This window comes from Cladophialophora psammophila, assembly GCF_000585535.1.
Source record: "Cladophialophora psammophila CBS 110553 chromosome Unknown aczJe-supercont1.11, whole genome shotgun sequence".
NCBI classification, from domain to species: Eukaryota; Fungi; Ascomycota; class Eurotiomycetes; order Chaetothyriales; family Herpotrichiellaceae; genus Cladophialophora; species Cladophialophora psammophila.
Window position 1 is genome coordinate 1251097 of NW_006912932.1, and position 25966 is coordinate 1277062.

Here is a 25966-nt window from a genome sequence, read left to right on the forward strand (position 1 = left end):
TTGAGAGGGGAGCGGCGAAATGTGTTCTGGGGTACAGCTTGTCAGTCGAGTATGATTCCCTAGTGTGTCCTTATTTTTTGGTTGCAGGTCTGTGCAATCGTCTCTGTACACGGCAGGCTGTCGTCCCTTGTCTAGCGTTCAGCGTCATGCATAGCGAAAGGAAAACAGACATCAGCGCCTTCATCTGTGGTCGGGGAAACTGGGTTTCATTGTCTTTCATGCCATTTTTGAGAGCAAAGTTAAGATGTGCCTGGAGGGGGGGAAACAGCAGAGCAATCAAGTAGTCGATCGGTATGTGCGCAAAGATGGTCGTGCAGACCCAATGCAGAATGTATCTCGAGCCGCGCTTTTCCTTGATACCTCTCATCGCTGTACTCAATGTCGATGTTGACCCAGCATGGTGTTGAATCTCGAGAAGAATAAGTCGAGGTTTGAACATCGGAAAGACTTCGCCGACATCGGGATGCCCCCTAGCACGTCTTCGGGAGAAACTCGCATAAACCCTATTACTGTGGGAGACATCCCGAGGTCGAGCACGAAAGCTTGGGCTTGGGCGGCGAGGCGGTTCCGTAGACGTCAATCACCGAATTAAAGACTGCGACCAAGAATTCACCTACAACACATTTCTCTGGTCTTTCGGCCGCCGTTCCTTCAATCTCCTCTCTTCTCTGTGACTCCGGCAGGAGAGACATCCTCTACATCCATGTTGACGATAGCTGGGCAATCTGCCTTGCGGGCAGTTCGGGCCCGGTCAACTTCGCACGCTCTCTCATCGCACTTCGAATCATCGTCCCTCGCACGACTACTCTCGACACTCGCCATCCTCGAGCAACGGGACGGCAAGCTCAACAGTGGCTCATTAGGCGCAGTCACAGCAGGAGAAAAGCTGGGGGGCTCCGTACACGGCTTCATCGCCGGGAAGTCAGCCAAGACTGTCGCGCAAGAGGCATCAAAGATCAAGGGATTGGAAAAGATCATTGCAGTTGAGAACGAAGCGTATGACAGAGGGTTGCCCGAGAACTGGGCGCCACTGCTGGTGGAGAATATCAAGAAAGGCGGCTATACACATGTGATTGCGGCGCATTCGGCCTTTGGCAAGAGTCTCCTCCCGAGAGTTGCGGCCTTGTTGGACGTCCAGCAGATTTCGGATGTTATGAACATCGAAGGCGAAGATAGTGAGTTGTGCCCACCACCGGAAAGAATACAGTCATGTTGATTCTGATACAGCATTTGTCCGACCTATATACGCCGGCAACGCTATCCTCACAGTTCAAAGTACCGACCCCACCAAACTGTTGACAGTGCGTCAAACTTCCTTCCCACCTGCAGAGATAGAAGGTGGCTCCGCTAGCGTCGAGGAGGGCGCAGACCCCAAGGCCGAGTCATCCACCGAATGGATCTCGGAGAACCTTGCAAAGTCCGACCGCCCTGAACTCGCATCGGCTGAGAAAGTCGTCTCGGGTGGTCGTGGCTTGAAATCTAAAGAAGAATTCGATCGATTAATGCCTCCGCTGGCAGATGCATTGGGCGCCGCGATCGGAGCTTCAAGAGCCGCTGTGGATAGTGGCTTTGCAGACAACAGTTTACAAGTCGGTCAGACGGGAAAGAATGTCGCCCCCCAACTTTATCTGGCCGTCGGGATTTCTGGCGCCATCCAACATCTCGCGGGCATGAAGGATAGCAAAGTGATTGCATGTATAAATAAGGACCCAGATGCGCCCATCTTTCAGGTTGCGGATGTGGGACTAGTCGGGGATCTCTTTGAGAAGGTCCCTGAGTTGACGGAGAAGTTGAAGTCCCAATAATGTTTGATATGGTCAAGGAAATGGAGGAAATGGCTCTAAAAGTACGGTCATTCTTTCCCCTTTTTTTTTGTCCTTTTTGGAGGCTAGGGCCAGTGACGGTCTAATATATGAGGTAAAGGCAGCACAGCATACTGGGGTAGTCTCCTGGATTTTCCCTCTATGCATACAACTCCCAGCTACGTGGAGTGGTTGCCCAAAGCCCCCTGGAAGTGTTGAGGGATATTCTGATGAACATGATGCAATACGAGCACGCCCGGTTGCTATGCTGTACTGTACACAATACTTTAGTAAGACTACCAGTACAAGTAGAGTGTGTACCCATGCCGTATCAGGTGACCATTGGCTGACTCGAGGATTCAAGTGGAGTGACAAGCTTAGAAATAGATGTAACATGATAGGCACACAAAGTTTTATATGCCGGTAAGAATCTCTTCCTACTCCTGGTAGAGGACCATTTTATTTTTCTCTCGGTAAAAACTGTATCGGAGTTGTGTTGGAGGACCGGCGGCCAGACTCACGGTTTTACTCGATAGGAAAAACGCCTCGCTTCAACCCACGGAGTCCCATTTAAGCCAATCGGAGTGGATCTCCGGAGGCCCACACTTACGCCTCATTATGTAATCCTATCATGTGATATTTGAATACCCTGGGAAACCTAACGGCTAGCCGGTACGAAGTACGAGGTACCTACTTGTAGTAGGACCCTCAGGACCCTGCATCATCGGCAACGCCCCTGCATTGCATTCACACAGGACAACATCAACTCATCTTGCATATGGTCACCTTCAAGGCCATTTATCGAGGTGTGTGAAAGGGAGAACGTGGGGGTATCATGATTTCACGGCAACGCCAGGAATCGATGCTGTGGATGGAAGCCGCCACCACGATCAGTGCATTTTGTTCCCGGGCTACTCAGCTCCCCAAACCACCACGAACACAAGCGGATGTCAACATTCATTGTACCCGTTCGGTGCCCGTCATCACTCTGCAAGTACATCTGCTTTTGTGTTGTACTTATATCCGGGCCTGCATAAAGTTCAAGATTCCCGAGTGCTCCAGCAGCTAAGGCTGAACGAGGGCGAGCATCCGGTCGAACAAAAATGCAGACGAACACGACCCAAGCACGACCCAAGCACGACCCGTCTCGCCGTCTCTCCTCGAAATCGCCCACTGATTGGGAATTTTGGAGACTCGGTTACTCGAGTGGCGTTTGGGTTTTCATTCCTTGGAGGGGAAAGCCGTCAATGAGGGTAACGCGGAACAACTCCGGACACGGTTTTGTGGCCGGGGTGCAAATGCATCCAGGCTTCTTCTCTACCAAGAAAGAATTTTCCATGGATCGATTCGGGCATGGCTCAGAAATGGAGTAGCGCATCCGCTGATCCGCCCAACTGAGATCGACGATCTGGTCACCGTGTTCAAACTTCAAAGCCGACTGTTGATCGCCCAACCCACCAGGTTGCGGGACGCGAAAAGTTCTAGACGCGCCGAGTCTTTACACGATATTACGCCGGCCTCCTTCCATGATCTTTCTTCGGGTAAGAATCAGGCTGACGCGCAAGAATTCCAACGCTACGGCCGTCGATGGCAACTTCTTCATGGGCGAACTTGGAACAATCGCCACTCCGTCCACATTCATCGTATGCATACGAGGGACACATATGAAAGTCGGAAAAGGACAGATTTCGCTGAGAAATCCCGAGCCGTTGGCGACCAAAAGGGGTCTGCACCCGGGAAATGGGCACGAAATCTGCTTGCCGTGGGTCTAATTTGATGGCACACCACGACCCTTGAAACCTCGTCCTGGATTTTGATTCAGCCTCCAGCCTGGTGTTGCTAGTCAACACAAGCCCACAGACTGCGCATCGCGACCGCAACGCCCGTTAAACACACACACACACTCTCTCTCTTTTCTCATGGAAGTTGAAGATTCAAGAAGCATCCCTCCCACATTGAGTAATATTCGGTCATTTCCCTCACCCCGGGTTCCCTTCTATTTCTCGGGCTCTTTTGGCTCCGATAAAAGTTCTCATCCTCGGGCATAACGAGCACAAGTTTCTCGCTGCTGTCTGAAGCAGCTTCTTGGGTGGCGCAGTCGCAGGGCACTGCTTGCTCAGTACCACCAGTGCTGAGTCCAAGTTGGCAGCTGCGCCAATATTGTCCCGAGGCCCTGCCCCAACACAGTAGGCGATGTGGATATCATTTTCCCACATGAGCGATGCCAGTCTTGTGACCTTCTAGGAGGTTCGATGAATGGTGCGACGGCTTCTACTAGATTCGAAAATGGTGCGATATTCTCAAGGCGGTGCGTAGAGCACAAGGTGGAACGAGAGTGTCGTGCCATATTATTCTGGGAAAGCGGCATGCCCCGTACCTGGGCCGTTCCCACCACACGAGATGGACTTTTAGCCCGCCCATTGCCCCTTCCGGCCTAGCCCTTGCCACCATTCAATACCAGATTGTCTATTTCATATTAAGGTGCTGCTGTGGTGCTGAATCCGCTCCAGAAAGGAAAGAAATGTTGAGATTCGGGGCTGTCAACATCGTCCTGTCGAGGCCATGACGGAGCATGGATCGTTTCCAGGACATTCAACGCAAACAGGATCTATCACGAGAGGACATCGACGAGTTCCTGCGACAAAGGCGGGACAACAGGACGCCCAGGGCTTGCTATCCCTGCCATCAACGCAAAGTCAAGTGCAACTACGTGAAGCCTTGTCAAACATGCATCGATCGAGGCTATCCCGAAATCTGCATCTACGATGTACCCCGTACAAAGTCGTTTCCCGATAACACCTCAACTTCAATTGCCGCCGGCACCACCCCCGCAGGTTCAGACGAGCCGGTGGCGGGACAGAAGCTCGCTTTGTTCGAGCAGACGCTGTGGAAGGTGAAAGATGACATTGATCGGGTCCTGGGGGCGTGGACACCAAGGCCAGAAGCGTCCACCGTCGGGCAATCACGACAGAGTCCGAACAGAGACGTGACATGGTGGACAAGCCAGGCACTTGGGCCGAACACGCGGGGCACTGGTCAAGCTGTACACCTGGCACAGCATCCAGCGCAGTCTTCAGTTCTTGCGGAAGGAAGTGCTGGTCCGGCGGGCTGGGCACAGGATATTTCGAACCAAGAGATGCTCTCTATCTTTGCCCTGGAAAATCAGTCGGTTACCTACCCCTTCTCTGCCCTGTGGGGGTTACACAATGAGCCAACCTCGAGATTTCAGAGTCTGTGCGAATTGCTCCCTAGCGACGTCGACTGCCACAGCCTCTTCGGATGTTACAGTGAGACGGCCCACGCAGTTTTCCCAGCCATTCCCGACCTCGATCAATTCCAGAACGACCTGAATGAATTCCTTGCCCGACGTTCAAGCACCCAAGAGACACCCCCAGACCCAGACCCGGAACCGCATGCGGGACTAGGGGTCAGAAACCTGCATTGGCTTGGACTGCTTTTCGCATGTCTAGCTTCAGGTTGTCAATATTCAACCCTCCCCTGCGAAGAACGTCGCTGGAGATCACGAGTATACGGTAATTAATCGATTGATGCCTTCTTTCTTCCCGAGTTCCCGCAAACTAACTTACCCTCGCAGTGTGCTGCGCCTACGAATGCTTGCGATCTACCAACTACCTCGGGTACCCCACCATGATCGACGTTCAAACCATGTTGGTCATTGCCGATGTCATGGCCAACAGCCTCGATGCCGGCGTTGCATGGTGCTTTGAGGGTAAGATGCTTTGGACTGCACATTCTTCGTGGGAGAAAACCGCTGATAATGCCTAGGATTGACCATCCGGCTGGCGCAAAGTCTCGGACTGCACCTCGAAACCCCTCCCTCCACATCAGACAGCCTTCAGAGGCTCCGAAAAGAACTATGGTCCGTCACATTCAGAGTCCTTACCCTAGCGTGTCTTAACTTTACAATAGGTGGCGCATCATTTGGCAAGAAAGTTCGCTTGCCTTAGCTTTTGACAGACCTTCAACACTCCAGGTCCAAAGAACGAGCGGGATTTCCGGATCCAGCGAACTTTCCTACGACGATTGCATGAAGGGCATCTCACAAATCGGCCTCGAAATCGTCCGGGAGCGTTCTTCCAGAGTAGCGGGCCAGCCCAACCTTGACGATATATCACGATATCAGGGAGTCCTGAACGAAATGTCCCAAGAAGCTTCACCGTATCTCAGGGATGCAACTCTTTGCCACACCACCAAAGCTCGGCTCGAGTACTGGAGCCTTTACCTACACCGGTCGTACATAAACGCCGAACTTTGTCGGACGCTTCTTCGAGATAGAGGCTCCAGCCCCGATGACATGGATAACTACGTGCGATACCTGAGCGGTACGATCACGGGCTTCCTCCACCTGCAGGTCATTGCCCCTGCCGTCAAGCAGTCTTCAATATTTGTACAGCGATCACTGAGCTCGGCTTTGATGTTGTGCACCATGGACGATCTTGCAAGAACGAGACCGGTGCAATACCTTGTCGAAAATTTTATTTCAGTCATGGAAAGCGCTTGCACCCACTGTGCTGAGGCGCACTTGCCCACCCCTTTCTCGAAATCCGTTGCCAAGCTACGTCAAATGGCATCGACACGGTGGAGTTCTGATTCTCAAAGCTTTTCTAATGTTCCAGGATCGACAGAGAGCCACGAAATGATGAATTGAAAGAACTATCAAGACTGTCGGTAATGCTTACCTACTACTATTTAACGATCACCGCGGTATCGTACTGAGAATCGGTTGACCGCCCGCAGATCTGATTTGCTCGAGTCCAAAAGCGACCGTTTATGAGGTGGCCCGTTCCCCAGAGGTTGGAACGGGTCACACCACCTGGGGAAAAAAAAAGATTCCTGGCTCAGACTCTACAAGTACTTGCACAAGTAGAGAGGGAGGGAGTTGCCCAGAAATGGCGCCCACAAACCACTGGTCCGGAAAAGGTATGCGGTGACGGTCCCAAAGGGCGCCGTGAAACAACCAAGAGATGTGCGTTATAGAGGGACTTTGACACATGCTCCCAGCCTTGCTATACTATATAATATCATCATCCTCCTCCAACTCAACCCACTTCTCGTTCTACCTCAATCAATCTCTCGTTTGTTCCTTCCCCCCACCTTGACCGAGTGGCTGCGATCAGCTGATTGAATTCTAGTACTAGTATGGACAGAAACAGCCCGGCTTTGCGACTCTCTCGCACTTACTGACACCAGTCGAGCACCGTCTACGATGTCTCACCCTATAGAAACATTCGATCACCGATCTCGTTGAAGCACAGAACCCGTCCGCTTTGCGGGCATCCCAGTCAATTTGGCACCAAAGATCCTTGTGGGCTGGACCCGTTACATCGAAGGTTACGTATCCTCGAGGCTTTTGCGCCTCTCTGGACCGTCCACCAGCCATCAGTGGCAATATAGGACGTCTTTGAGGACAAAATCCATGTTCTCAGCCATCATGATTGAGATTTAATTCCCCGTGGTCCCGGTATGGATATACAAGGAATGCTCATTGGTCCATTCGAAAAGAGCTACAGCCTGACAGGTCCTGGTCGCCGAAGCCGCCGAAGTGACCGAGCAACCCGAGCAAGCCTATCCCGATTAGGAGATGCTCTCAAGCAAGTGAGCAAAGCTAATGCATGACTGGTGGAATTGCCAGGAAGATGGTTCCAAAAAATAGCATTGGTGGATATGCCATGCCGGTCCGGGACCGTGCTAGTCTACCCGGTACTTGGTACTTCTTACCCAGTACAACGATTCCGCGACGAATACTCCACTTCCAGCAACGCACATGTTCACGGCCTCTCGCCCAGGGTCGATCGTGCACGTCCTTTTTGCAGTCTCTTCTCTGAATCGGCAGTCGCCAGCCGAAGGTACCTGGTAAACTCTCGCCGCTTGGCTCTTGGTTCGCTCGGGCTTCTGGCCAGCCCCAAGGCCCAGGGAAGTTCCTTTCGCCCCTCTCAGCCAAGCTTGCAACTGACGCAAACGCTGGTCGTGAAGACCATGTATACATATCAGCCCGGTGATAACGGTTCTCTCCTCCTGAGGATATCAAAAGAGTCCCTTTTGAATCCGTTCACCAAGTAAATTGTCCCCAAGGAAGTCTTCCACTGGGGGAAAACATCAATGTTTGTATGGACTATATGCCAATGTCTGCCCACGCTCTCGTGGACTTTGGCATTAACAATGTGGTGGGCATCAATTACACCCCAAGCAACCCTGATGGCATTGTCTGGTATTGACAATTGAATTTCGTCTTGCAGACTTTAAATGACATTGACGTCTCGATATTTCAGCCATTTATCCGCCATGAATATTTGAAAGACCAACCTGGTCCTTTACTGCCACAAGAACAACATCTGCAACTACACAATGCCACGTTTCCTATCGAGCCGCTCGGTACAGATGCAGGACCTCCCTCACAGTTTCCGCTGTCGCCGCCCATATCCTTTGATGATTACGAGACGCTTCAATCCACCACTCCGGAAGATTGTTACCGCGCAAATTCCATCAATTTCGAACAACAGGTCTCCTCCGGGGATGGCTTACCGCAGGATTTCCAGGAGCCAGACTCTCCCACGCTAAATACCGTCACAGCGTCGGCCGTTAATTGGTCAGAAGTGGTACCATGGGTCTCGACTAAGCCGCCCTCACGCGGCCGTCCAAGGGGATCCAAACGAAAGCTGGCGGCCAGAAATGCAGATTCAGTAGACCAGATCGCGTCGAAACCAGGCGCCAAAAGGGGAAGGAAGCCTCGAGTCTCACGACAACAAAGCTCCAAGTCATTGGCGGACGAGGGCGATAAGGCCTCACTGGAGGAAGCCAAGGCGGCTCACTCGGTCGTAGAGCGCCGGTACCGCGATAACCTCAACGGGAAAATGAGTCAGCTGTATTACGTGCTCAGGGAAGTGAATTCTCCCAGCCCACGCTCTCGCTTATCATGCACAGGCAGTGGTGGCAGTGGTGGGAGTGGTGGCAGCAGTAGCTGTGGCGGCGGCGGCGACATGATAGCAGTCCCTACATTCCAACCGCCCACCCGGGTCCGCAAGTCCGAGATCCTCAACAGCGCCATCGACTATATTCACCAGTCGGAAGTGGAGATGAGGCACATGGCCGACGAGATCAAGCACTTGCAGGACAAGGAGCGGACGATCAAAAACCTCGTCAAATGCGAGGAATGGTCTGTGCTCAAGGCACTCTTGAGGGCCCCGGGGGGTGTCAGCTGTTAAGTGAGGGTGATTGAATGCGTGCGAGGGAGTAAGCGAGCGAGGGAGTGAATCCTCAAACGGGAGGGAATTAATATGCAGCCACCTTTTTGTCCCGGTCTTCTCCTTTTGAAAGCCTGGAAGAAAATGCGCGTATGTAAGGTGGAAGGGCGAGAGGGCAACGAGCAAGAGAAGGAGAAAGTGAGGAAGCTCGGCCTGAAATCTTCAACACAAGGCTCATTGAGCATAAGAAAATGGACGGAATGAATCTATTTTACAGGGTTCACGGGCGAATGGCGCTCGTGTAGGTGTTGTATCGGGTACTGGATTTGAGCATTGAGTAGTATTGAGAGGGGAGGACAGCGAGATAACTGGTAACCCCGTGCATCGTACGTATGTAACTAACTAGGTAACTGTGCCTTGACGGCCGTGATAGGTAGTTGACGATGGAGTCTGATGGTTTTGCCGTTGTTTTGGTGTGTCTCCTCCCTTTCCGTCTACTTTTGCCCTTGCGAGTGTATAGGACAAAAGAGGGGGGGGATGGGGGGATGGGGGATGGGGGTCGTGTTAGTCGTACACCCCCTGCATACCCTATATATATTCCCTAAGTCCCCTTGTTAAACAATATATACCCCCTCTATAGCCTTCTATGGCTTTCTCTCCTTCCTCTCTGCTCTGGCCTCACCCGTCTCCTCTCCTCTATCCCCGTGAGTCAGGTCGGGTCTCAAGGTTGCGAGACAGCCCCCCCAGGCCAGCCGTTGCCGGTTTGCCCGGCAGTCTGATGACAGGCGGTTTGATCGCCAGGGGGGCCGCTGCCGAGGCCACCAGGCCTCCTTGTTCGGAGCCAGTGTCCGGCTTTGAGCTTTTCCCCAGGGTTTTGATTTCGAGGCCCGGGGGTTCGGGTGCACATGTCGTTATCATGTAGCTATGGAGCTATGCATCTTACAGCAGGTAGACTGCGTCTCCGAGGCATCGACTGGGTAGTTCTTACCCGAATTTACGGTTGACAGTCATGTGCAGGGTATCCAGGCCGTTATGAATAGACCGACGAACTTCTCCCGCAAGAAACGGACAACAACGAAAAAAAAAAAGAGGGAAAAAAAAAAACAAAGACGGAGTCAAGAGAGTCTGGTTTCATGAAGCCATTTTCATTCCCACTATCTGTTTCAGAGGAGCACAATTCTCCTCGCATTGGACCATCTGTTGCAGGACCGCTAGTCTGCTCTTCAATCGAAAGATCTCGTCCGTCATATGCCGCATTTCCAGTTCTGACTCGTTAATGTACTGCAATGCATTGCTCAAAATGTCGGATTTTCGCGGCGGTTGCTGCTGCTGTTGCTCCGACTGCTGTGGTGAATCGCTGTCGTCGCTGCTGCTGCTGCTGCTGCTGCTCATCCGGCTCGTCCCCTCCAAGGTGCGCTGCAGCTGCCACATCTTTGCGTTCAGATTGTTCCTGTATCTGCGCTCGATCTCGGTGTGTGTCTGCTTTGCAAGCGCCCGATCGAGGTCCTCGCTGTCTCTGGAGTTCGCCCTCCTGGTCTTGGAGACCCTATGTGGGCGCGTCGGATCGAGGGATGCGGCCGTCTTGGACGCAACTTTTCTGGGCTTGTTGGTCGCGCACTTCTCGCGGCTCCGTCCTCGCCTGAGGGTCGGATCTAGCGTCCTCTGCGACAGCATCGTCGTAGCCGTGACACAATCTTCGACTTCGGAACTGGCCGATGAGTCACAAAGGGACGGCTCCAGATCGGGCAGCTGGTAATAGTCTTTGCTGGAATCGCTGTTTTGGGCTTCGTCCTCGCGGGCATATGCTTCGAGGAGACTGTCCGGACTGTAGGATTGCATTGGCCCCGGCACATATCGAGGAAAAGGTGTGGTCGCGGTGGGCATGGAATCTGTGGGGGTGCTCTGATAAAAGAGGCTTGTGTCAATGGTGTTCCAGGGACATTGAGCCCCGTGAATGGCGAAATAGTGCGGTGATTGGGTGAAATCGGCCGGGTTGGACTGGCAGTGGGGAGCAAGAGAATGAGACAAGCATCCAACCGGCTCGGCCATATCGCCGGTGGGCAAGGTAAAGTTGTACCAATCGTCCATGTCTATCAGGGAGTCTTGTTGGGGGATGATAGGATCCATTGGTGCCGTGAATGAAGCAGTGATGGGGGTGATTTGAGGTGGAGGATTGGAATGTTGGAGTTGTAGATCCGTGGCAAGAGGGCGGCAGTGGGTAGGGTGTTATATAACCGAGACCTGGTAGCCATGTTGGGATGATGTGGTGCAGCGTGTTGTGTCGTTCGGAGAAGGAGGCAGATTCGAACGTGGGAGGTTCGGCTGTGATGGCAGGTTGCGGACTGATTGAAACTCGGAGATGACATGACGTAGACGCAGGCAGCAAAAGGACCATCAGGACCATCAGGTGGACGAGCAGCTACTGTACAAGTACTGTACCAGCTTGGGGGGGGGGGAAGCAGGGGGGGGGGAGTTCGCGCTTCACGGAGCATGCGCGGAGTGACGGTCCTAGGGGTCCCCAGTGCCCGTCAGATCGTCGGGGGCGGATAATTGTTATTGCGTGTTACCTCACATGCCAAGGACAAGAACTTGGCTATGCAGCTCAAAGGACCCGCTCCGACCATGTGCGCTGCAAGTCCGAGCCTGCGACATCTCGTGAGCCAAGCCTTATGGGTGGCGCCTCCCAAGCTTCCCCCAATACTGGCTGCCAGCGCCCGTGTAATAATATTCGCTCGGGCCACCCCGGTCTTCAACCACACCACCTCCCCCTCCGAAATACATCCGAGCCTGCCCGAACGAATCACCTCCGGAATCAACTTCGAATGCTTCAAAAAGGGGCTGTCACCCAAGGTATTGCTGTTGATCCGAGGAGCAAAAAATACAAAAGAGTAGGGAAGGCCGAGAGGTTCTTACAGAATCCAATTTTCGTTCAATTGCAGGGGCAGTGGCTATCATGGCTTTTATACTATCACCCCCAAAACTCGACACAAAGTTGCGTCCGGAATAGCGAAATCGTGCAACAGACATACCATATCTTCACTTCAATCCTCAGACCGGAGATATACCCTGGGATCCCCACAAGATCTTCTCCATCAGCTCATAAGGCGAGTCCTCAGAACGACCCGCGTCATCCCCAGATGCCTCATTCGAAGGGTGGCCCCCATACATAAGAGCATCCGAACCGGTGCTTCGATCCCAACCAAGGATTCCATGGACAGCCGCGCCGTGCTCCGTCTCGCCCTCGGCGGCGTGGTGTGCGTTGAGCCGCGCAAGGGCCCTGACAGCTCTCGAGATGGGCGCAGACACCTCGGTGGGATCCAACGAAGAGTTGATGCTCGACATGACCATGATCAGCTTGTCAAGCAATGCCCGCACACGTGAATCGCTCTGGGGTTGTTTCAAAATCCCAAGCAACAGCGCCGAGCTCAGAGACCGATGCACCGCAGCCCAAGATTGAGTGGCAAACCGAGTCACGTTCGACAGCCCCAGAAATGCATCCACCGTGTTGGCCATATTCTCCAAGCACGGGGCCCGAAAGCTGCTCAGTTCTGGCGAAGCATGTCTGCGTTTCAATGCTGACCGATACAGTTCGGACAAGATATATGAGCGATGAAGGTAGAGGTTCCAATGTTCGAGCTGATCCCTCATCGACTGGCATGCCGTGGCGTCTTTGAGATGCTGCAGCGAGTGCTTCATCATCCTTGCCAGTTCCTCCTGATGTCGGTTGATCCGGGTGAGTTCATGTCGGGGATCGGTATGTTTACTCCTCTCTCGCACAATCTCAAGGCCGGTCTCACACAGGATCTTCATGCAGTCGGTATATGACAACCACGTGTTTTCGTTGGACTGAATTGATTTGTGATGCGAGATGGTAGGAGTCGACGATGCTCGATCAAAGGTGATCGAGATAAGACTGTCCTGCCACACAATCCGCCACCTACATATGTGGTCAACAAAAAGAAAAGCACAGAAGGAAGCCGATCTGGAAGTCGCTTCGACCTACCAAAGTTCCTCTCGTATGGCCCTCTCGGCGTCTGAGCTGGTCCGGAAGGTCTTCTGATGGAGACCAAGGCTCTGTCCAATCCGGATGGTCAACCCTAATGTGTCGGTCAGCACGGAATTTCTCACCAGCATTATGGACCACAGAGGCTGGAGAAGATCGGCACCTACCGAGCAGGCACCAGGCGATGCCGGAGTTCATGTTGTTGGAAATGACGTTCCCCAGCACCAACAGCGTCTGGATGTCGAGTAATTTGGAGTTGGACAAATAATTTATGATGCGGAGGCATTCATATGCACAGCACACTGCACCACTGTAAGCGGGCCCATTTCACCACGAAGGATCTTTTTCCTAACCGTATACTTGACTAGTCAATTGGCGTTCTTTCCGTGGCAACGACGAGCATTGGTAGCCAGATGCGAGGATGGCGAACAGCAACCCTACCCAGTGCAGACTCTTGCCGTATATGTTGTCATTGGACAGCGCCTCGTAGGGAGCATCCCTGGTTACGGCAGCTTTATTGATGAGAAAATGGGTGAGTTCGCCCTCAAACTGTTTGACGTCGACCACGCCAGGGAAAAGAACGTGGGCCGTGTCTCGGTACTGTCCGAAGAATTGGAGGCAGTCGGCGTCGGTGGGCAACAGCCTGCATAATGCCTGCAGTCTGGCATAGGATCCGTGAGGTAAGCCCCAGAGATCAACGAACGGGTAAGTGGCACTCTCATTATCCAGACCGAACAGAGGTAAGATGCTCTTGCCGAGCAGATCCTGAACATCGTACTCGTTGGGGTCGCTCTTCAAGGCAAAGACCATGGCTGGCACCGAGTTACCACCCAGATGGACCGCCTCGCCAGTGACTTCGTTGGCCGTGTGAATGGCGAAGTTCTCCTGGTCGGCACCGTCACTACTCGAGTCTCGTCCCGTTCCCTCAGGCCTGGACCGGCCAACCAGTGTCGAGGGAGACCCGTCGCGCCCTGCCAGATCTTTCAACTCATTTCGCAGCTCTTGAATGGACTGCTCGATCGTCTGCAATCTCTCGCTGATCCTGCTCCATCCCGTGACCGCACCATCGTTCGAAGCGCTGGTTGGAACTACATTGCTGGCAGAAGTGTCGATATTTGCTCGTTTCGACACGGGCTCATAGACGCAGAGCTCAGGGTGGTTGCGATCGATGCACTTTTGACAAGGTTGTGCATAGTTGCAACCAACTTTGCGCTGCCGGCAGGGATGGCAGGCCTTCTGTCCGCGCGCCTTGCGCTTGCGGCGCAGACGCTCGTTGATTTCCTCCTGAGTTAAAGCTTCAGTCTTTGGCCGTGTCTCTTCACGTTCGGCCGTTGCCTGGAATTGGCCCCGGGTCGGATCCATGGTAACAGAGCGTTTCAGGAGGATTCGTGGCGGACCTATCAGAAAACCACCAGATTCAGCGAGAAAGCTGGGGGAGGGGCCGCTAGACAAAGTATCACTCCCCCCGAGTGACTCAGCTTGCCAGATTTAATCAATTGAAAAAACAGCTTGGGGGGGGGAGGCGCGAGCGTATGCTTCTCGAAGCTTGAGCAGCAAACCGAAGACATAGACGGGTGGCTCTGTGTTCGGTGAGGGTTAGGGCATCAGCTGATATTGAGGAAGAATGCAGTGCCATAGGCTCCTTGGCTGCGAAAACTAAATCATGCAGGGAAACCAGCGAAAGGAGCCCAGGGAAGGTGAAGCGGGCAGAATTTCGGCGCGGTCGGCGGCGTCGGGGACCAGATCAGTTTTTTTCTTCCTGCCCCAGTTAGCCCAGTCAGCACTCTTGACCGCGCAGGGACCAGAGGCACCTCGCTAAATCGTCAGACACCACCAACCACCAACGTCCAACCACCACCGACCTTGCCTCCTATCTCCCTCTTTCCGGCACCGCGAACCTACTCCTCTCACTGTGATACAAGGGTCCTTACCAAGTATTTAACAGCGCAGATGGCCCCGTTCGGAATGCGGGGCCAGTATTGGAGCTCATCCCCTTTTCTCAGCCCAAACGAGAGAACAGAGTGAAGACGGCATCTCCTCACTATGTGAGGGATGCTGGCCCGTGCTGGTTATACTTTTTTAATGTGCCGCTGCTGCCGTCGCCACCGATCACTGAAGAGGGACGCACACTGGTTTTACGGTTGTTGTGATCTGGGGGAGCTGCCTTTGACCGGACGCTCGTGGCTGGCTGGCTGGCTGGCTGGCTGACTGACTGACCGACTGGTAGGCGGCTGGGTCCAGAGATGCAACAAGCAGGCCGTGTCACCTCGCTTATATTGATAGTCTCTCACAGGAGGTACAGGAATTCCGTCCGGCATCTCCCATGAATCACGATCACCACCGCATCTTGACAAGCTCCAGAGGTTTTGCTGGTGTACTGGACTGTTTAGGAGGAGCATCTCGCATACCCAAGGTCAGTCAAATATGACCTGTTCCACTCGATCAAGTGGTGCAACTTGAACGTCCTCTACTCCTGTGCTGTCGCTATCGGACCCTGACCTACGCCGTGCGTTCTGGCAAAGAAACCCCCAATCCGATCATCGCCCTCCCGTCTGTCAACCTCCAGTTGCTGTGATCCTTGCATGTTCTCTTCCCGCGACTTTGCATATCTCTAGCCAAACTATTCTTGCCGCCGGATGACAAGTCTATTGAAGATTGGCCTACAAATTGACGATATCCAGGCAAGGAACACAGCAGTCCCGCGTTAACGACCGGTCAAGATCCCAACCTACCTTCACAGCGAATCATGGTCGTGAGAAAATGCAAGATTTAAGCCTGTCGGCCGCGCAGTCAGTCCGTCTGAGACGCTCCGTTTCGAGCAAGCGTCAGATACCGGCCGATGGTTGGAGAATCTTGATGTCATGATACCGGAGAAGAATCATCTTTGAGCCGGTGATTCGAGCCGAAGACGACGCAACCCTTTTCGGCTGCGGGATTGCAGTCCAAGGTCGGTGGTACTTAGAAGTGCACCTGGCCACAGCATGCGCGTTGGAGGTGATTCGTACCCAGAGCAGAGATGATTCCTTGCCAAAAAGAACCTTCGATCGAGGAAGGGGCAATTTATAGGGATGGTCGGCTCCGGGCCCTGTGAGGAGAGATAGCCATGTCGAGGTGGAAAACACAACGCCCAGCATGATGCTAGTCCGTGGGAGAAAATCCCCAGTCAATTCCCCCCCTCCAAAGCACGCATCATCGGTGGAGATAAGCACAGCTCTCCCAATCCTGTCGCACATGTCAGAAGCGCCACGGGGTCAGAAATAAACCGGGGAAGCGAACACAGCAACCATGGCACCTCTTTGGTTGCTCCAACACTCCTCCATATTACGACATGGTGATCTCCTGCGATGGTATTTCACTGCCTAGAAGAGGGAGGGGATGGCTAATAATGGCAACTACATACCACTATCGATGTTGAGTCAGCAGGGCGGAAGGCACACTATTACTCTTGAGGACGATGTTGCCACTTTTTGAGTCATTCGGCCGTCCACCCACCCATCCATTGATCTCTCGATCCATCCATCCGGCCGTTGGGATGCCGAGCACAGACACATGCATGGACTGGGCACCCAGCGCCACGAATCCCTAGGTAGGTACGGAGTACTCTGTACGTGGTCTGGTTGGCCATTAGGAGGATTGAGTAGAAGATGGACAGAAGAAACAGGATATATGTATTCCCTGTTTCTTACTTCCACAGTGAAAGGGGGCATCATCGAAGGTGGTGGGAGACTTCCATACGCGCCGACCAATCAATCACCCTCAGCACTCCCCTGGGAATTGAGGCTTGAGGCTTGAGGCCCAGGACCTCGAAGAGTGCCGCGTACTTGGCCTTGTCCCTCTGTACCTTGTACCTGACTAACAAACAAACAGGTAGTTGGACTTCTCCGTCTACTTACCCCATATGCTCCGTGTTCCATAGTGAGCAAGAACTATGAGTCAGACAGGCGCACGACAACCTCTTGGCTTTCCCCTAGCCACGCTTGGCTTTCGAGGTCATTATTAAATGCAACCTCTGAAGGGGGTATGGTACGTATTCGTACTCGCACAAGTGTCCATACTATTGCATAGTGTTCAAGGGGCGCGCATAATGCGCCATTCTATGATGAGCACATGGCTCGGCCAGGCCAAGCACCAACCAACCTAACAGGGTAAATGAGACTACATACAAGAACCTATCAAGCAACCAACGGCGATCATGGGGACGGACAAGGCCACCACCAATACTACCCAGTCCATGCCCCCCTCGTGGTTGGGAGTCATCAGGGACGGCAAGACGAGCAAATAATCGTTCTCGTTGCTGTGGAGCTGGAATGGAAAGGATATGTGAGTACATACATGGGCTGCGCCTATAAAGGGAGTTGAGGGTGTCTGCCTGGCCTGGCCCGGCCTGATGCGAGATTCTTTGTTCAGTTTCAACCTTGTGTATACACCCAGAACCCACTGAGCGAGGTGTCCTCCTGCGTTCGCACATATTTCTTTTCTTTTTCGTTGTTGAAGATTCGATTGCCTTGGATCGTCTCTTGGGACTTGGGTGCTGTTTGTCCTCGCCGTACTACCCAAGGAGTGCATGCCTGATTCACCAACACGTCCCATAGTCGAGACCAAGCAGCGACAGCATCCTTTGACCAGCAGCACGGAAGACGTGGCCGTTGGAAAAAGGGACTCGAAGGAGAAGAAGAAGAAGTTCGAATCAAACTCCATTGACCACAGTCGTCATCTGTCTTACATCAGCCCTCCCTTCCTCCCGCGCTATATCTATATTCACCACCACCGCACATAATAATCAAGAACAACATCTCCAACGAGAAAAAAAAATGCCGGCCCCGATGAACGAGAAATCCAAGGCCGTGAGCACCGAGACGGCATCTATCCAGAGCACGTCCACCCTCTCGAGCCTCAAAGCGCTCCTGCACACCAAGGACAACAACAAAGACAAGCCGCGGGTCCAGCCAGAGACCGTTGAGCAGAAGACCACCAGGAGGGAGGCTGCCGCCACCTACATGTCGATGATGAGATAGGGTGCAGCGGAAAGGGGAAATGGCAGAGAAATAGAGGAAAGGAGAGGATGAGGGGAAACAAGAAATGGAATCGTTGTAATGAAGGCTGACATGATGGAATCCAACAGGACGCCAGCAAGGCACAATCTGGATCGAGAATGATCATAGAATGCAATGTTTGGATCGCTTGCCTTCTCCCGCTGGTTGCCTTTGACAGCGCAGCGCATTTCGTCGAGGTGGTTTTGTAGAAGACAATCTCCCGGCAGCAATAATATGCATGATCTGGCCGTCATTCAGCCCCGTGGTGATTAGAAGGGACGTGTCAGGCGCACCGTGTAAGCTCATTGCGAACACCCAGCCTTACGGGTGCCGCCTCGCCCCTTTTCCAACCCGTATAAGAGGCGCCGTCTCCGAGTTGTTCGTGTCGCACCACCCGCTTTTCTTGGTCGACAATCGTGTTGCGTCAGAAATAGACATCGACAGCGCCTATGCTAAAGGAAGGTGAATTTTGACTATGGTTGAAGTGCATTCACTCTGCCCGAAGTTTTCGGCGCTACCTCGCCCCTCGAAAGCAGAAACATGATTAGCGCCCAGCGTACCTCGTACCCCGTGCTCGGGGTCAATTGATGCCCTGGAGAGTCCACCCTACAGAAATTCGGCCGAAGCTCTGAAAGTTGGATTACCATGGTCGATCTGTGTCGGAAAGCGATCGTTTGTTAATTCCGCCGCTTGTTCGAGTCGAGGTGGTTTCGTTTGCTGATTTGCTGCCCGGCCCAGGTTGAGCAGCCCGGAGAAGCGACGTGCGATTCCATTGTGGCTGAAGGGCCGAGACGAGGGAGACGAGAGCCAAGATGATAACCGCGAAGTGACTGACCTGGGACCCCAAAGCAGCCCAAAGCAAGATTCTTCCTGGGTCAAAGATCGGCCGAGCCGTCTGTTACATACAGTATGAGCGAGGTCGCGTTGTGGGTACAGCATCGTACAACCCCAGGCGGGCGAACTCTCTGAAACGACGACGCATCGAACGGGATGGAGCTGGTCTGTCCAATGAAGCCGGCCCATCTAATCTAATCGTCGTCGAAGCACGCAGTGTCGATTGTTGTCTCGCGCTTTCAATAAGGCCGAAGGTCCCATGTTCTGTTTCCAGCTGGACCTGTCGGGTGCAAATCGATTTGGCTTCCGACTTTTCGATATATCAATAATCCAGGAGATCGCATGCAGATCGAACCTGTCCCCTTTTCTGCCAGATCTCTCTTTCTCTTCTTGTTCCTGTCAGCGTTGAGTTGGGTCGAGAGCGCCGCAACCCTTTCACTTCGCAGCCCAGATTCGTTTGTACGATCGGCCAAACCCTCCCCTAACGGACAAACCCCCTTCATCCGTCCCAATTGGCGCCATGTCGCAAGATCTAGAAAAGCAGATACCCGTCCAGGAGGAGCCGGAGTTCGAAGCCCAAGATAACCGCGTCGCGCCAGATTCCCAAGATTTCTCGGCTTCACCCACTGAGAAGTCGTCGCTTGAGCAGCCTCCCCAGAATGAGCCGCCCAAGCCGCCCAATCCATGGACGGACCCGACTTCATTTCCCGACGGCGGTGCTCAGGCCTGGCTCACTGTCGCTGCTGCTAGCGCCTGCTTTTTCGTTTCTTGGGGGTATGTGTGCTTCTTCCCGTGGCATCGGGCGGTATGGTGGTGCTAACAGACATCTTCTGCCAGGTGGATCAACTGTATCGGTGTCTTCCAAGACTACTACATGCGCGCCGAACTGAAGCAATATTCGCCCAGCACCGTTGCCTGGATTCCGTCGCTGGAGACGTTTTTCATGCTTGCCACAGGGCCTGTAGCCGGTTTCATCTTCGACAACTATGGCCCGACCAAGCTTCTCATTGTCGGTAGCTTCTTGCACGTCTTTGGGTTGATGATGGCTTCCATCTCCAAGGAATACTACCAGTTCCTCCTCAGTCAGGGCGTCTGCAGCGCCATTGGAGCCTGTTGCATCTTCACCCCGGCCGTCTCATGCGTCTCGACGTGGTTCTTTTACAAGCGGGGCATGGCCATCGGGATTACCGCCGCAGGCAGCTCTCTCGGCGGCGTCCTGTTTCCCATCATTGTCAGTCGCATGATCGACGAGACTGGGTTTCCATGGGCGATGCGAACCTGCGCATTTCTGATTCTGGGCCTGTGCACCTTCGCCATCTTCACTCTGCGCTCGCGGTTTCCTCCAACCCGCCGTCCGTGGAACATCATGGCCTTCATCCGCCCGCTCAAAGAGGCCCCGATGATCCTGCTCACTCTCGCCACATTCTTCTTCTACTGGGGCATGTTCCCTGTCTTCTCCTTCGTCACGGCCGTCGCAAACGGAAGAGGCATGTCGCTTGAGCTGGCTCAGTACCTCGTCTCCATCCTGAACGCCGGCTCTGTCTTTGGTCGAACGTTGCCAGGATTGCTGGGAGACCGGGTTGGGCGATTCAACGTGATGACCGTGTTCTGCACTCTGACAGCCATCCTGATTCTGGCTGTCTGGATTCCGGCCACGAGCAACGCAGGTCAGCTCGTGTTTGCACCTTTATTCGGCTTTGCTTCGGGTGCTGCCATTGGATTGACGCCGGCTCTGATCGCACAGGTGTCCCCGATCAAAGAGATTGGCGTGCGTACGGGCACAGTGTTTGCAGCAGGTTCGATAGGCGCGTTGACGGGTTCGCCGATTGGGGGACAGTTGATCACTCGCGATCACGGCGGTTTTCTGTACCTTCAGCTGTGGGGCGGCTGTGTCTGTATTGTGGGCTGTTTCTTCTTCCTGGCGGGTCGGATATACCTTGGTGGCCTGGACCTGAAGAAGAAGGTGTAGATAGAGGTGTGTGCGCAGCTGGGGGTTAGGAGAGCAGTGAAAAAGCCACGGGCATCCTCTGTGACACTTGTATTAGCGATAACGATAGACTACCTCCACTTCTTCAAAAGGACTCATTGTATTTGGCACCTGGCTTCTCCATGGATTGCGGGTTGGATGAATGCTGATTGTGGCTGGTGCTGCTCGTGCTGCTGGGTGCTGACATGCCTCTGTCAGAACTGCGGTCCGGGGCTCCAGGGGCCACGAGGCGCAGTTCTCCCCCCACTGGCGCCCACCACCTCCACCACCAAACTACGGCTAGCCACTTATTATCAATAATAGTCAGTATTGGTAAGTATGTACCACCAACTCAGAACTGTCTCAACCACCTCAGCGTTTGACTTTTCTTTTTCATTTGCAGTCGACTGGCCCAACTTTTGATCTATCGCGAATTCCTCCCCTTTCCTTTCCCATCCATCCGCCTGAGAATGCTTGCTTGGAACCGGCCTACTTCCAGCTCGGTGGTAGGCCCTTACACCATCAACCCAGCGAAACCGGTGTTGACGATGTTGGTGTTGGCGTGCTAGAGCTCGAAAATCAAGCTCTCTTGCACGAGGTCCTTCACATCAGCTCGATGTCAGACTGCACCTCGCGGGTGAGGCGCCTGGCCTGAGGAGCTGCGACATTTACAAGAACTGCCAAGGTTTCCGGCAAGAACCACCCCTGGACAGATGTTAGCAAGGTGCGGTGTTGCAGGGACGGAGCGTGCAGGGGGACTTACAATGGTATGCTTGTGTTTATGCGTTACCACGTCGGCTTCGCACCGCTTCGACTTTTTCCCACGTTTCAAATAAAGGCTGTTTGGTTGGGGTGATCGTCGTATCCGGTTTCGTGACATCAGAGCCGGTGTCTTGCGAGGTGTCATCGGCAGCCTTCAAGTTCTCCATCTTCTGCTGCAACTGTCGATTCTTCTTCACGTTCAACCTATTCTGCTTGTGCTTTGTGGCTTTTGGAGGCATCTTGACCAAATTCCCGTTGGACATGTAGGAGGACTGAGTGCTGTGCGGAGGGCGGTTCACGACTACCTTCGGTAGTCGTGGCTAACTGATTGTCGAGGATATCGAAGAATGACAAGCGACACTTGGGTTTGATGGAGAACGGATGGAAATCAGAACATACGAGGAAACACTTGCAAGGAGGAAAGGTAGGAAATTGTGAAAAGTGATACTGCCTCAAAACACCGCGAAAACGCCAATAGTGACAATGGGAGCAATCCACTCGCTAGATGTCACTAACCACTGCCTCCTGGCTGCTGCAGCTCTATTGCCAGACCTTCAGCACATTCACTCCGATTGTACAGCATTGCGCTAGCACCTTCCTCATTTCAACAGGCCTCGCCGCCAAAGTAACGGCAGAATTACAGCACAGCAACATGCGGCCTGAGAATCAAAAGAAGAAGAAGAAGAAGAAGAAGAAAAAGAAGAAGAATGATGTTCACAAAGGTAGGTCTGACGATTCGATCACCGTCTCAGAAGGTACCCGTTAACCTCCTAAGCCAGAGTCCCGAAGCACAACTAATTTGAACCACAGTCACGATGTGCAGTGTGAACGTGGAGAGTTTTGAAGAACCGCTTTTAGTGCAAAGGCGTAGGCAATGAAGGCATTGAGCCTTTCTTTCCACCAGGCTAATGTCCCTACCAGGGCTGGCGAAAATAACCTCGGGACTAAATTATTAATATATATATATATATATATATTCATATTCATACCCCGAACTGTGCTTTATCCCTTACCATTTGGGAGGGAGGCCGCTTTAATCGGACACATGACGGAGCCATCGAAGAGGTCTGGCCGAGCACGAGGGAGCCACGGCAGAGTACGGGGGAGCGCGCCCAAGCACTGGGCAAGCCACAAGGAGCGATGCCCTGATGCCACTTCGTAGAAGCTACTGTACTTGTACAGTAGTTCGGGCCCTAGGGGACCTATTTAGGCCTCGGCTATAGTTGCTAGCTGCACGTCTTATTCGTTTTAGCCAAGCACTACTGCCTAGAAACTTCAATCCTTTTGTCTGTATGATGACGCGTTTTATAGTGACGATATAGTAGTGACTCCCTCAGTCCCTTCTCACGTACCACAGGCGCGGAATGGGCGCGGGGGGACTAATGAACCGCTATTCAGTCCATGATGCAGTAATCATATCTGGGTCTACTATCTTCATCTGTAATCTCTCGCCCATTCGAGTACTCAAACTCATAAATGGCCTATATATTCGGCATCCTCACAGATTATCTTATCGTGCATCTGAGTATCGATGCGGTCTGAACGTGCCATTGTTGCCTGACAGCAAAGGAAAAGCGAATGGAGAGTTTAACGGGGCGCAAGGGGGTTGCCGTCGCAGCTTAGCGCCTAGACCATGTGACATCACCTACCCAGTACGCCCTCAACGGTTAGATAGTTCGCCTAGTATCGCTCCCCTTGTGATCCTTCCTGACTGGCCAATACTAACAACGCTCCTGCCTCGCGCAAAATCGTTACCCATCATTAGCGCAGAAGACATTTCTATCTTCTCTCTATTAGCGGATTTAAAGACTTCAATAACCCCTTTAACCTACTTACTTCCTTAAGTTTACTCACTCTCTCGTGACAAATGCAAACCTTGAAAAGTTTGGCTACGAATAGGGAGAATCCCGGTTGGGGCCCTTTCAGCCGTGATGTTAGACATAGCCTTGAAAGAGACCGGTCACGGGCTGCGAAGGCGCGGCTCAAGACACTCATTGGACAGATAGAAGGATCTACAAGGGAACAAGACTAAACCACGTGATATGCCCTATTGGCTCTGTCGGCCCTGTGGGCTCTGCCAGCAGAGCGCGTAGAGCGCACAGAGCGCACAGAGCATGAGCATTATATATACTCTCGTTTTCCCCCTAGATAGCTTACACTCTCTTCGTAGCTAACTTATATTAACTATTGAACTTATAGTTCTTAGTGATAAGTGACTTCTCATATCTTACGTTCTTCCTAACCAGTTCATATTATTAGGATTGTTACTAGGAACCCTAACTTAGTTAGGCCCCGGTAGGAACCTTAATACTTTAACTACTACTCTTATTATGGAGAACGACCCCTATAAGTAGCCAAGAAAGACCCGACCGACTCATCTCGCCCATTAACGAACTAGTACGACGTATAGTACGACTATCCCTTAACGACACTATATCTGCTACTACTAGTACTCCGAGGTTAACACCGAGCACCTTAAGAACGGTAACAACTATCGCCGCGCCAGCACCAGTGACTAAGAGAAAGATTGGTAACTCATCTAAGTCTTTTAACGGCGTGGAATCTAAACTTATACCCTTTATTCACCACACGGATTTATATATTCTAATGAACCTCACTAACTTCTAGAATAACTTATAGAAAATACTTTTTATGGGAAGTTACTTCGAAGGTAATATTGAGGCTTAGCTTAGACCCTTCGTTAAGAACTATATTAAGAACGAAGCGGATGATAGAGAGGACGAGACTATTAGTCTCTTCGCTACGTTTACGGAATTTAAGGAAATAGTAAAATTAGTATTCGGAGCGAAAGATAAAGAAAAGAAAGCTTAAAAGAAAATAATGAGCCTTCGATAAACTAAGTCTATTTAAGAATATATAACTAAGTTTAGAACGCTAAATACGAAGCTTAGCTAGTAAGATAATATTATTATCTCTATCTTTCGAGAAGAATTAAAGTCGAAAATTAAGTGGGAACTTCGATATTTAGAGAAGAAACTGCTAAAGAAATGAATAGCTACGGCTATTAAGAAAGATAACGATATTAAAGAATACTACTAATATAAGCGCTCTAATATTACTTAAAAAATCTATACGATAAGGACTTAACGAGCTAATATCTAGAAAAGGCGCGAACTTTATTACGGACTATAATCTATAGATCTAGACTAAGCGTAAAAAAAACGTAATAATAATAGAGAAAATGAGAAAGAGAAAATCGATTCTAGAAAAGGAAAAGAAACGGCTTATTATAGTTACGGTAAGCTAGGCCATTACGCGAAAGACTATAAAGATAAGAAAAAGTAGATTATAGCTGCCGAAAAGAAACCTAAAACTAAGGAAATAGCGACGACCACCCCTAAAGCTAATATAGTAGAAGAAGAAATAGTGATAGTCGAAGAAAGCATCGACAGTGGGAAAGCGATATTAATAGCGATTATATCTACGCGTATATATATCCGAACTAAATATTAAGTAAGAAGAATATATTTAGACCCCTACTGTACTTTAACACTATTAGAATATAATTATACTATATACGAACTAAAGAACCCCCCTTCTAAAATCGAAATAACCTTTAGTATAAGGGTCTATTAGAACGATGAATACCTATAGAAAAGAAGTTACCCGAACTTTATTTATACTCACTAAGAAGGCGACCTAAACACCTTAAACGTCTATATATCGAAAGTAAATCCGGAAGTATTAAAAGAATATAATATAACTAATTCGTAATATAACTTCGATCTAGATCTTAGTGAAGAATCGAAGGCCTAATATAAGAAAGAACTAAAATCTCTTATATAAGAAGAATTAAAATAAATTCTCTAAGAAGTAATAGAAAGAATTAGAGTAAGAACTCACTAAACTTAGAAATTAATAAGGAAAGTAAAGATAACCTTAATAGAAGAAACCCGATTACGGACTCTTATAGAAGACGATCTAAGAGAAATCGTAGCGATTACCTAAATATCTAAGAAAGAGATATAAGCCCGATTAACGATAGATCGAATACTAGCTAAAGTAGAGATAGAAGTATAAGCGGTCTTAAGAATCTACCGAGAACGAAAAGTTAGGGTTCTTTGACTCGTGAAAACTTTATCTAATATTAGTATTTAAGAACTATTTTCTTATAGAATAGTTTACGTCTATTCTCTACGACTAATTCTCTATTTATATATATAGTATCTCGACTATCTATAGCTAGAGAAGCTAAATATAACTATCGTAAAAGTATAGTAGATCTACGAAGAATTAGTAAAACGATATTGTTAAAGATCCTACTGGGGCCTAACTGGGTTAGGGTTCCTAGTAACAATCTGAATAGTATGAACTGGTTGGGGAGAACACAAGGTATGAGAAGT

The 25966-nt window shown here is 51.4% G+C and overlaps 7 protein-coding genes across 7 annotated transcripts; 4 read left to right on the forward strand and 3 right to left on the reverse strand.

Annotated features, from left to right (window-relative positions):
* Positions 1-703: 703 nt before the first annotated feature.
* A1O5_07674 (electron transfer flavoprotein alpha subunit) lies at positions 704-1805 on the forward strand (the record flags this gene model as incomplete). The annotated part of the gene is made up of 2 exons (XM_007748263.1): positions 704-1175; positions 1228-1805. 2 exons carry the CDS (start codon positions 704-706, stop codon positions 1803-1805), a joined length of 1050 nt encoding a protein of 349 aa, XP_007746453.1.
* Positions 1806-4374: 2569 nt separating this feature from the next.
* Positions 4375-6471, forward strand: A1O5_07675 (uncharacterized protein; the record flags this gene model as incomplete). Its single annotated transcript, XM_007748264.1, has 4 exons — positions 4375-5335; positions 5398-5532; positions 5589-5682; positions 5733-6471. 4 exons carry the CDS (start codon positions 4375-4377, stop codon positions 6469-6471), a joined length of 1929 nt encoding a protein of 642 aa, XP_007746454.1.
* A 1474-nt stretch (positions 6472-7945) lies between these two features.
* A1O5_07676 (uncharacterized protein) lies at positions 7946-9025 on the forward strand (the record flags this gene model as incomplete). The annotated part of the gene is made up of 2 exons (XM_007748265.1): positions 7946-8026; positions 8060-9025. The coding sequence occupies 2 exons, from the start codon at positions 7946-7948 to the stop codon at positions 9023-9025; spliced, it is 1047 nt and encodes a 348-aa protein (XP_007746455.1).
* Positions 9026-10135: 1110 nt separating this feature from the next.
* A1O5_07677 (uncharacterized protein) lies at positions 10136-11131 on the reverse strand (the record flags this gene model as incomplete). The annotated part of the gene is made up of 1 exon (XM_007748266.1): positions 10136-11131. One exon carries the CDS (start codon positions 11129-11131, stop codon positions 10136-10138), a length of 996 nt encoding a protein of 331 aa, XP_007746456.1.
* A 921-nt stretch (positions 11132-12052) lies between these two features.
* Positions 12053-14369, reverse strand: A1O5_07678 (uncharacterized protein; the record flags this gene model as incomplete). Its single annotated transcript, XM_007748267.1, has 4 exons — positions 12053-12941; positions 13008-13101; positions 13175-13309; positions 13361-14369. The coding sequence occupies 4 exons, from the start codon at positions 14367-14369 to the stop codon at positions 12053-12055; spliced, it is 2127 nt and encodes a 708-aa protein (XP_007746457.1).
* Positions 14370-19394: 5025 nt separating this feature from the next.
* On the forward strand, positions 19395-20843 carry A1O5_07679 (uncharacterized protein; the record flags this gene model as incomplete). Its single annotated transcript, XM_007748268.1, has 2 exons — positions 19395-19648; positions 19712-20843. The coding sequence occupies 2 exons, from the start codon at positions 19395-19397 to the stop codon at positions 20841-20843; spliced, it is 1386 nt and encodes a 461-aa protein (XP_007746458.1).
* A 600-nt stretch (positions 20844-21443) lies between these two features.
* On the reverse strand, positions 21444-21841 carry A1O5_07680 (uncharacterized protein; the record flags this gene model as incomplete). The annotated part of the gene is made up of 2 exons (XM_007748269.1): positions 21444-21545; positions 21647-21841. 2 exons carry the CDS (start codon positions 21839-21841, stop codon positions 21444-21446), a joined length of 297 nt encoding a protein of 98 aa, XP_007746459.1.
* Positions 21842-25966: the final 4125 nt, after the last annotated feature.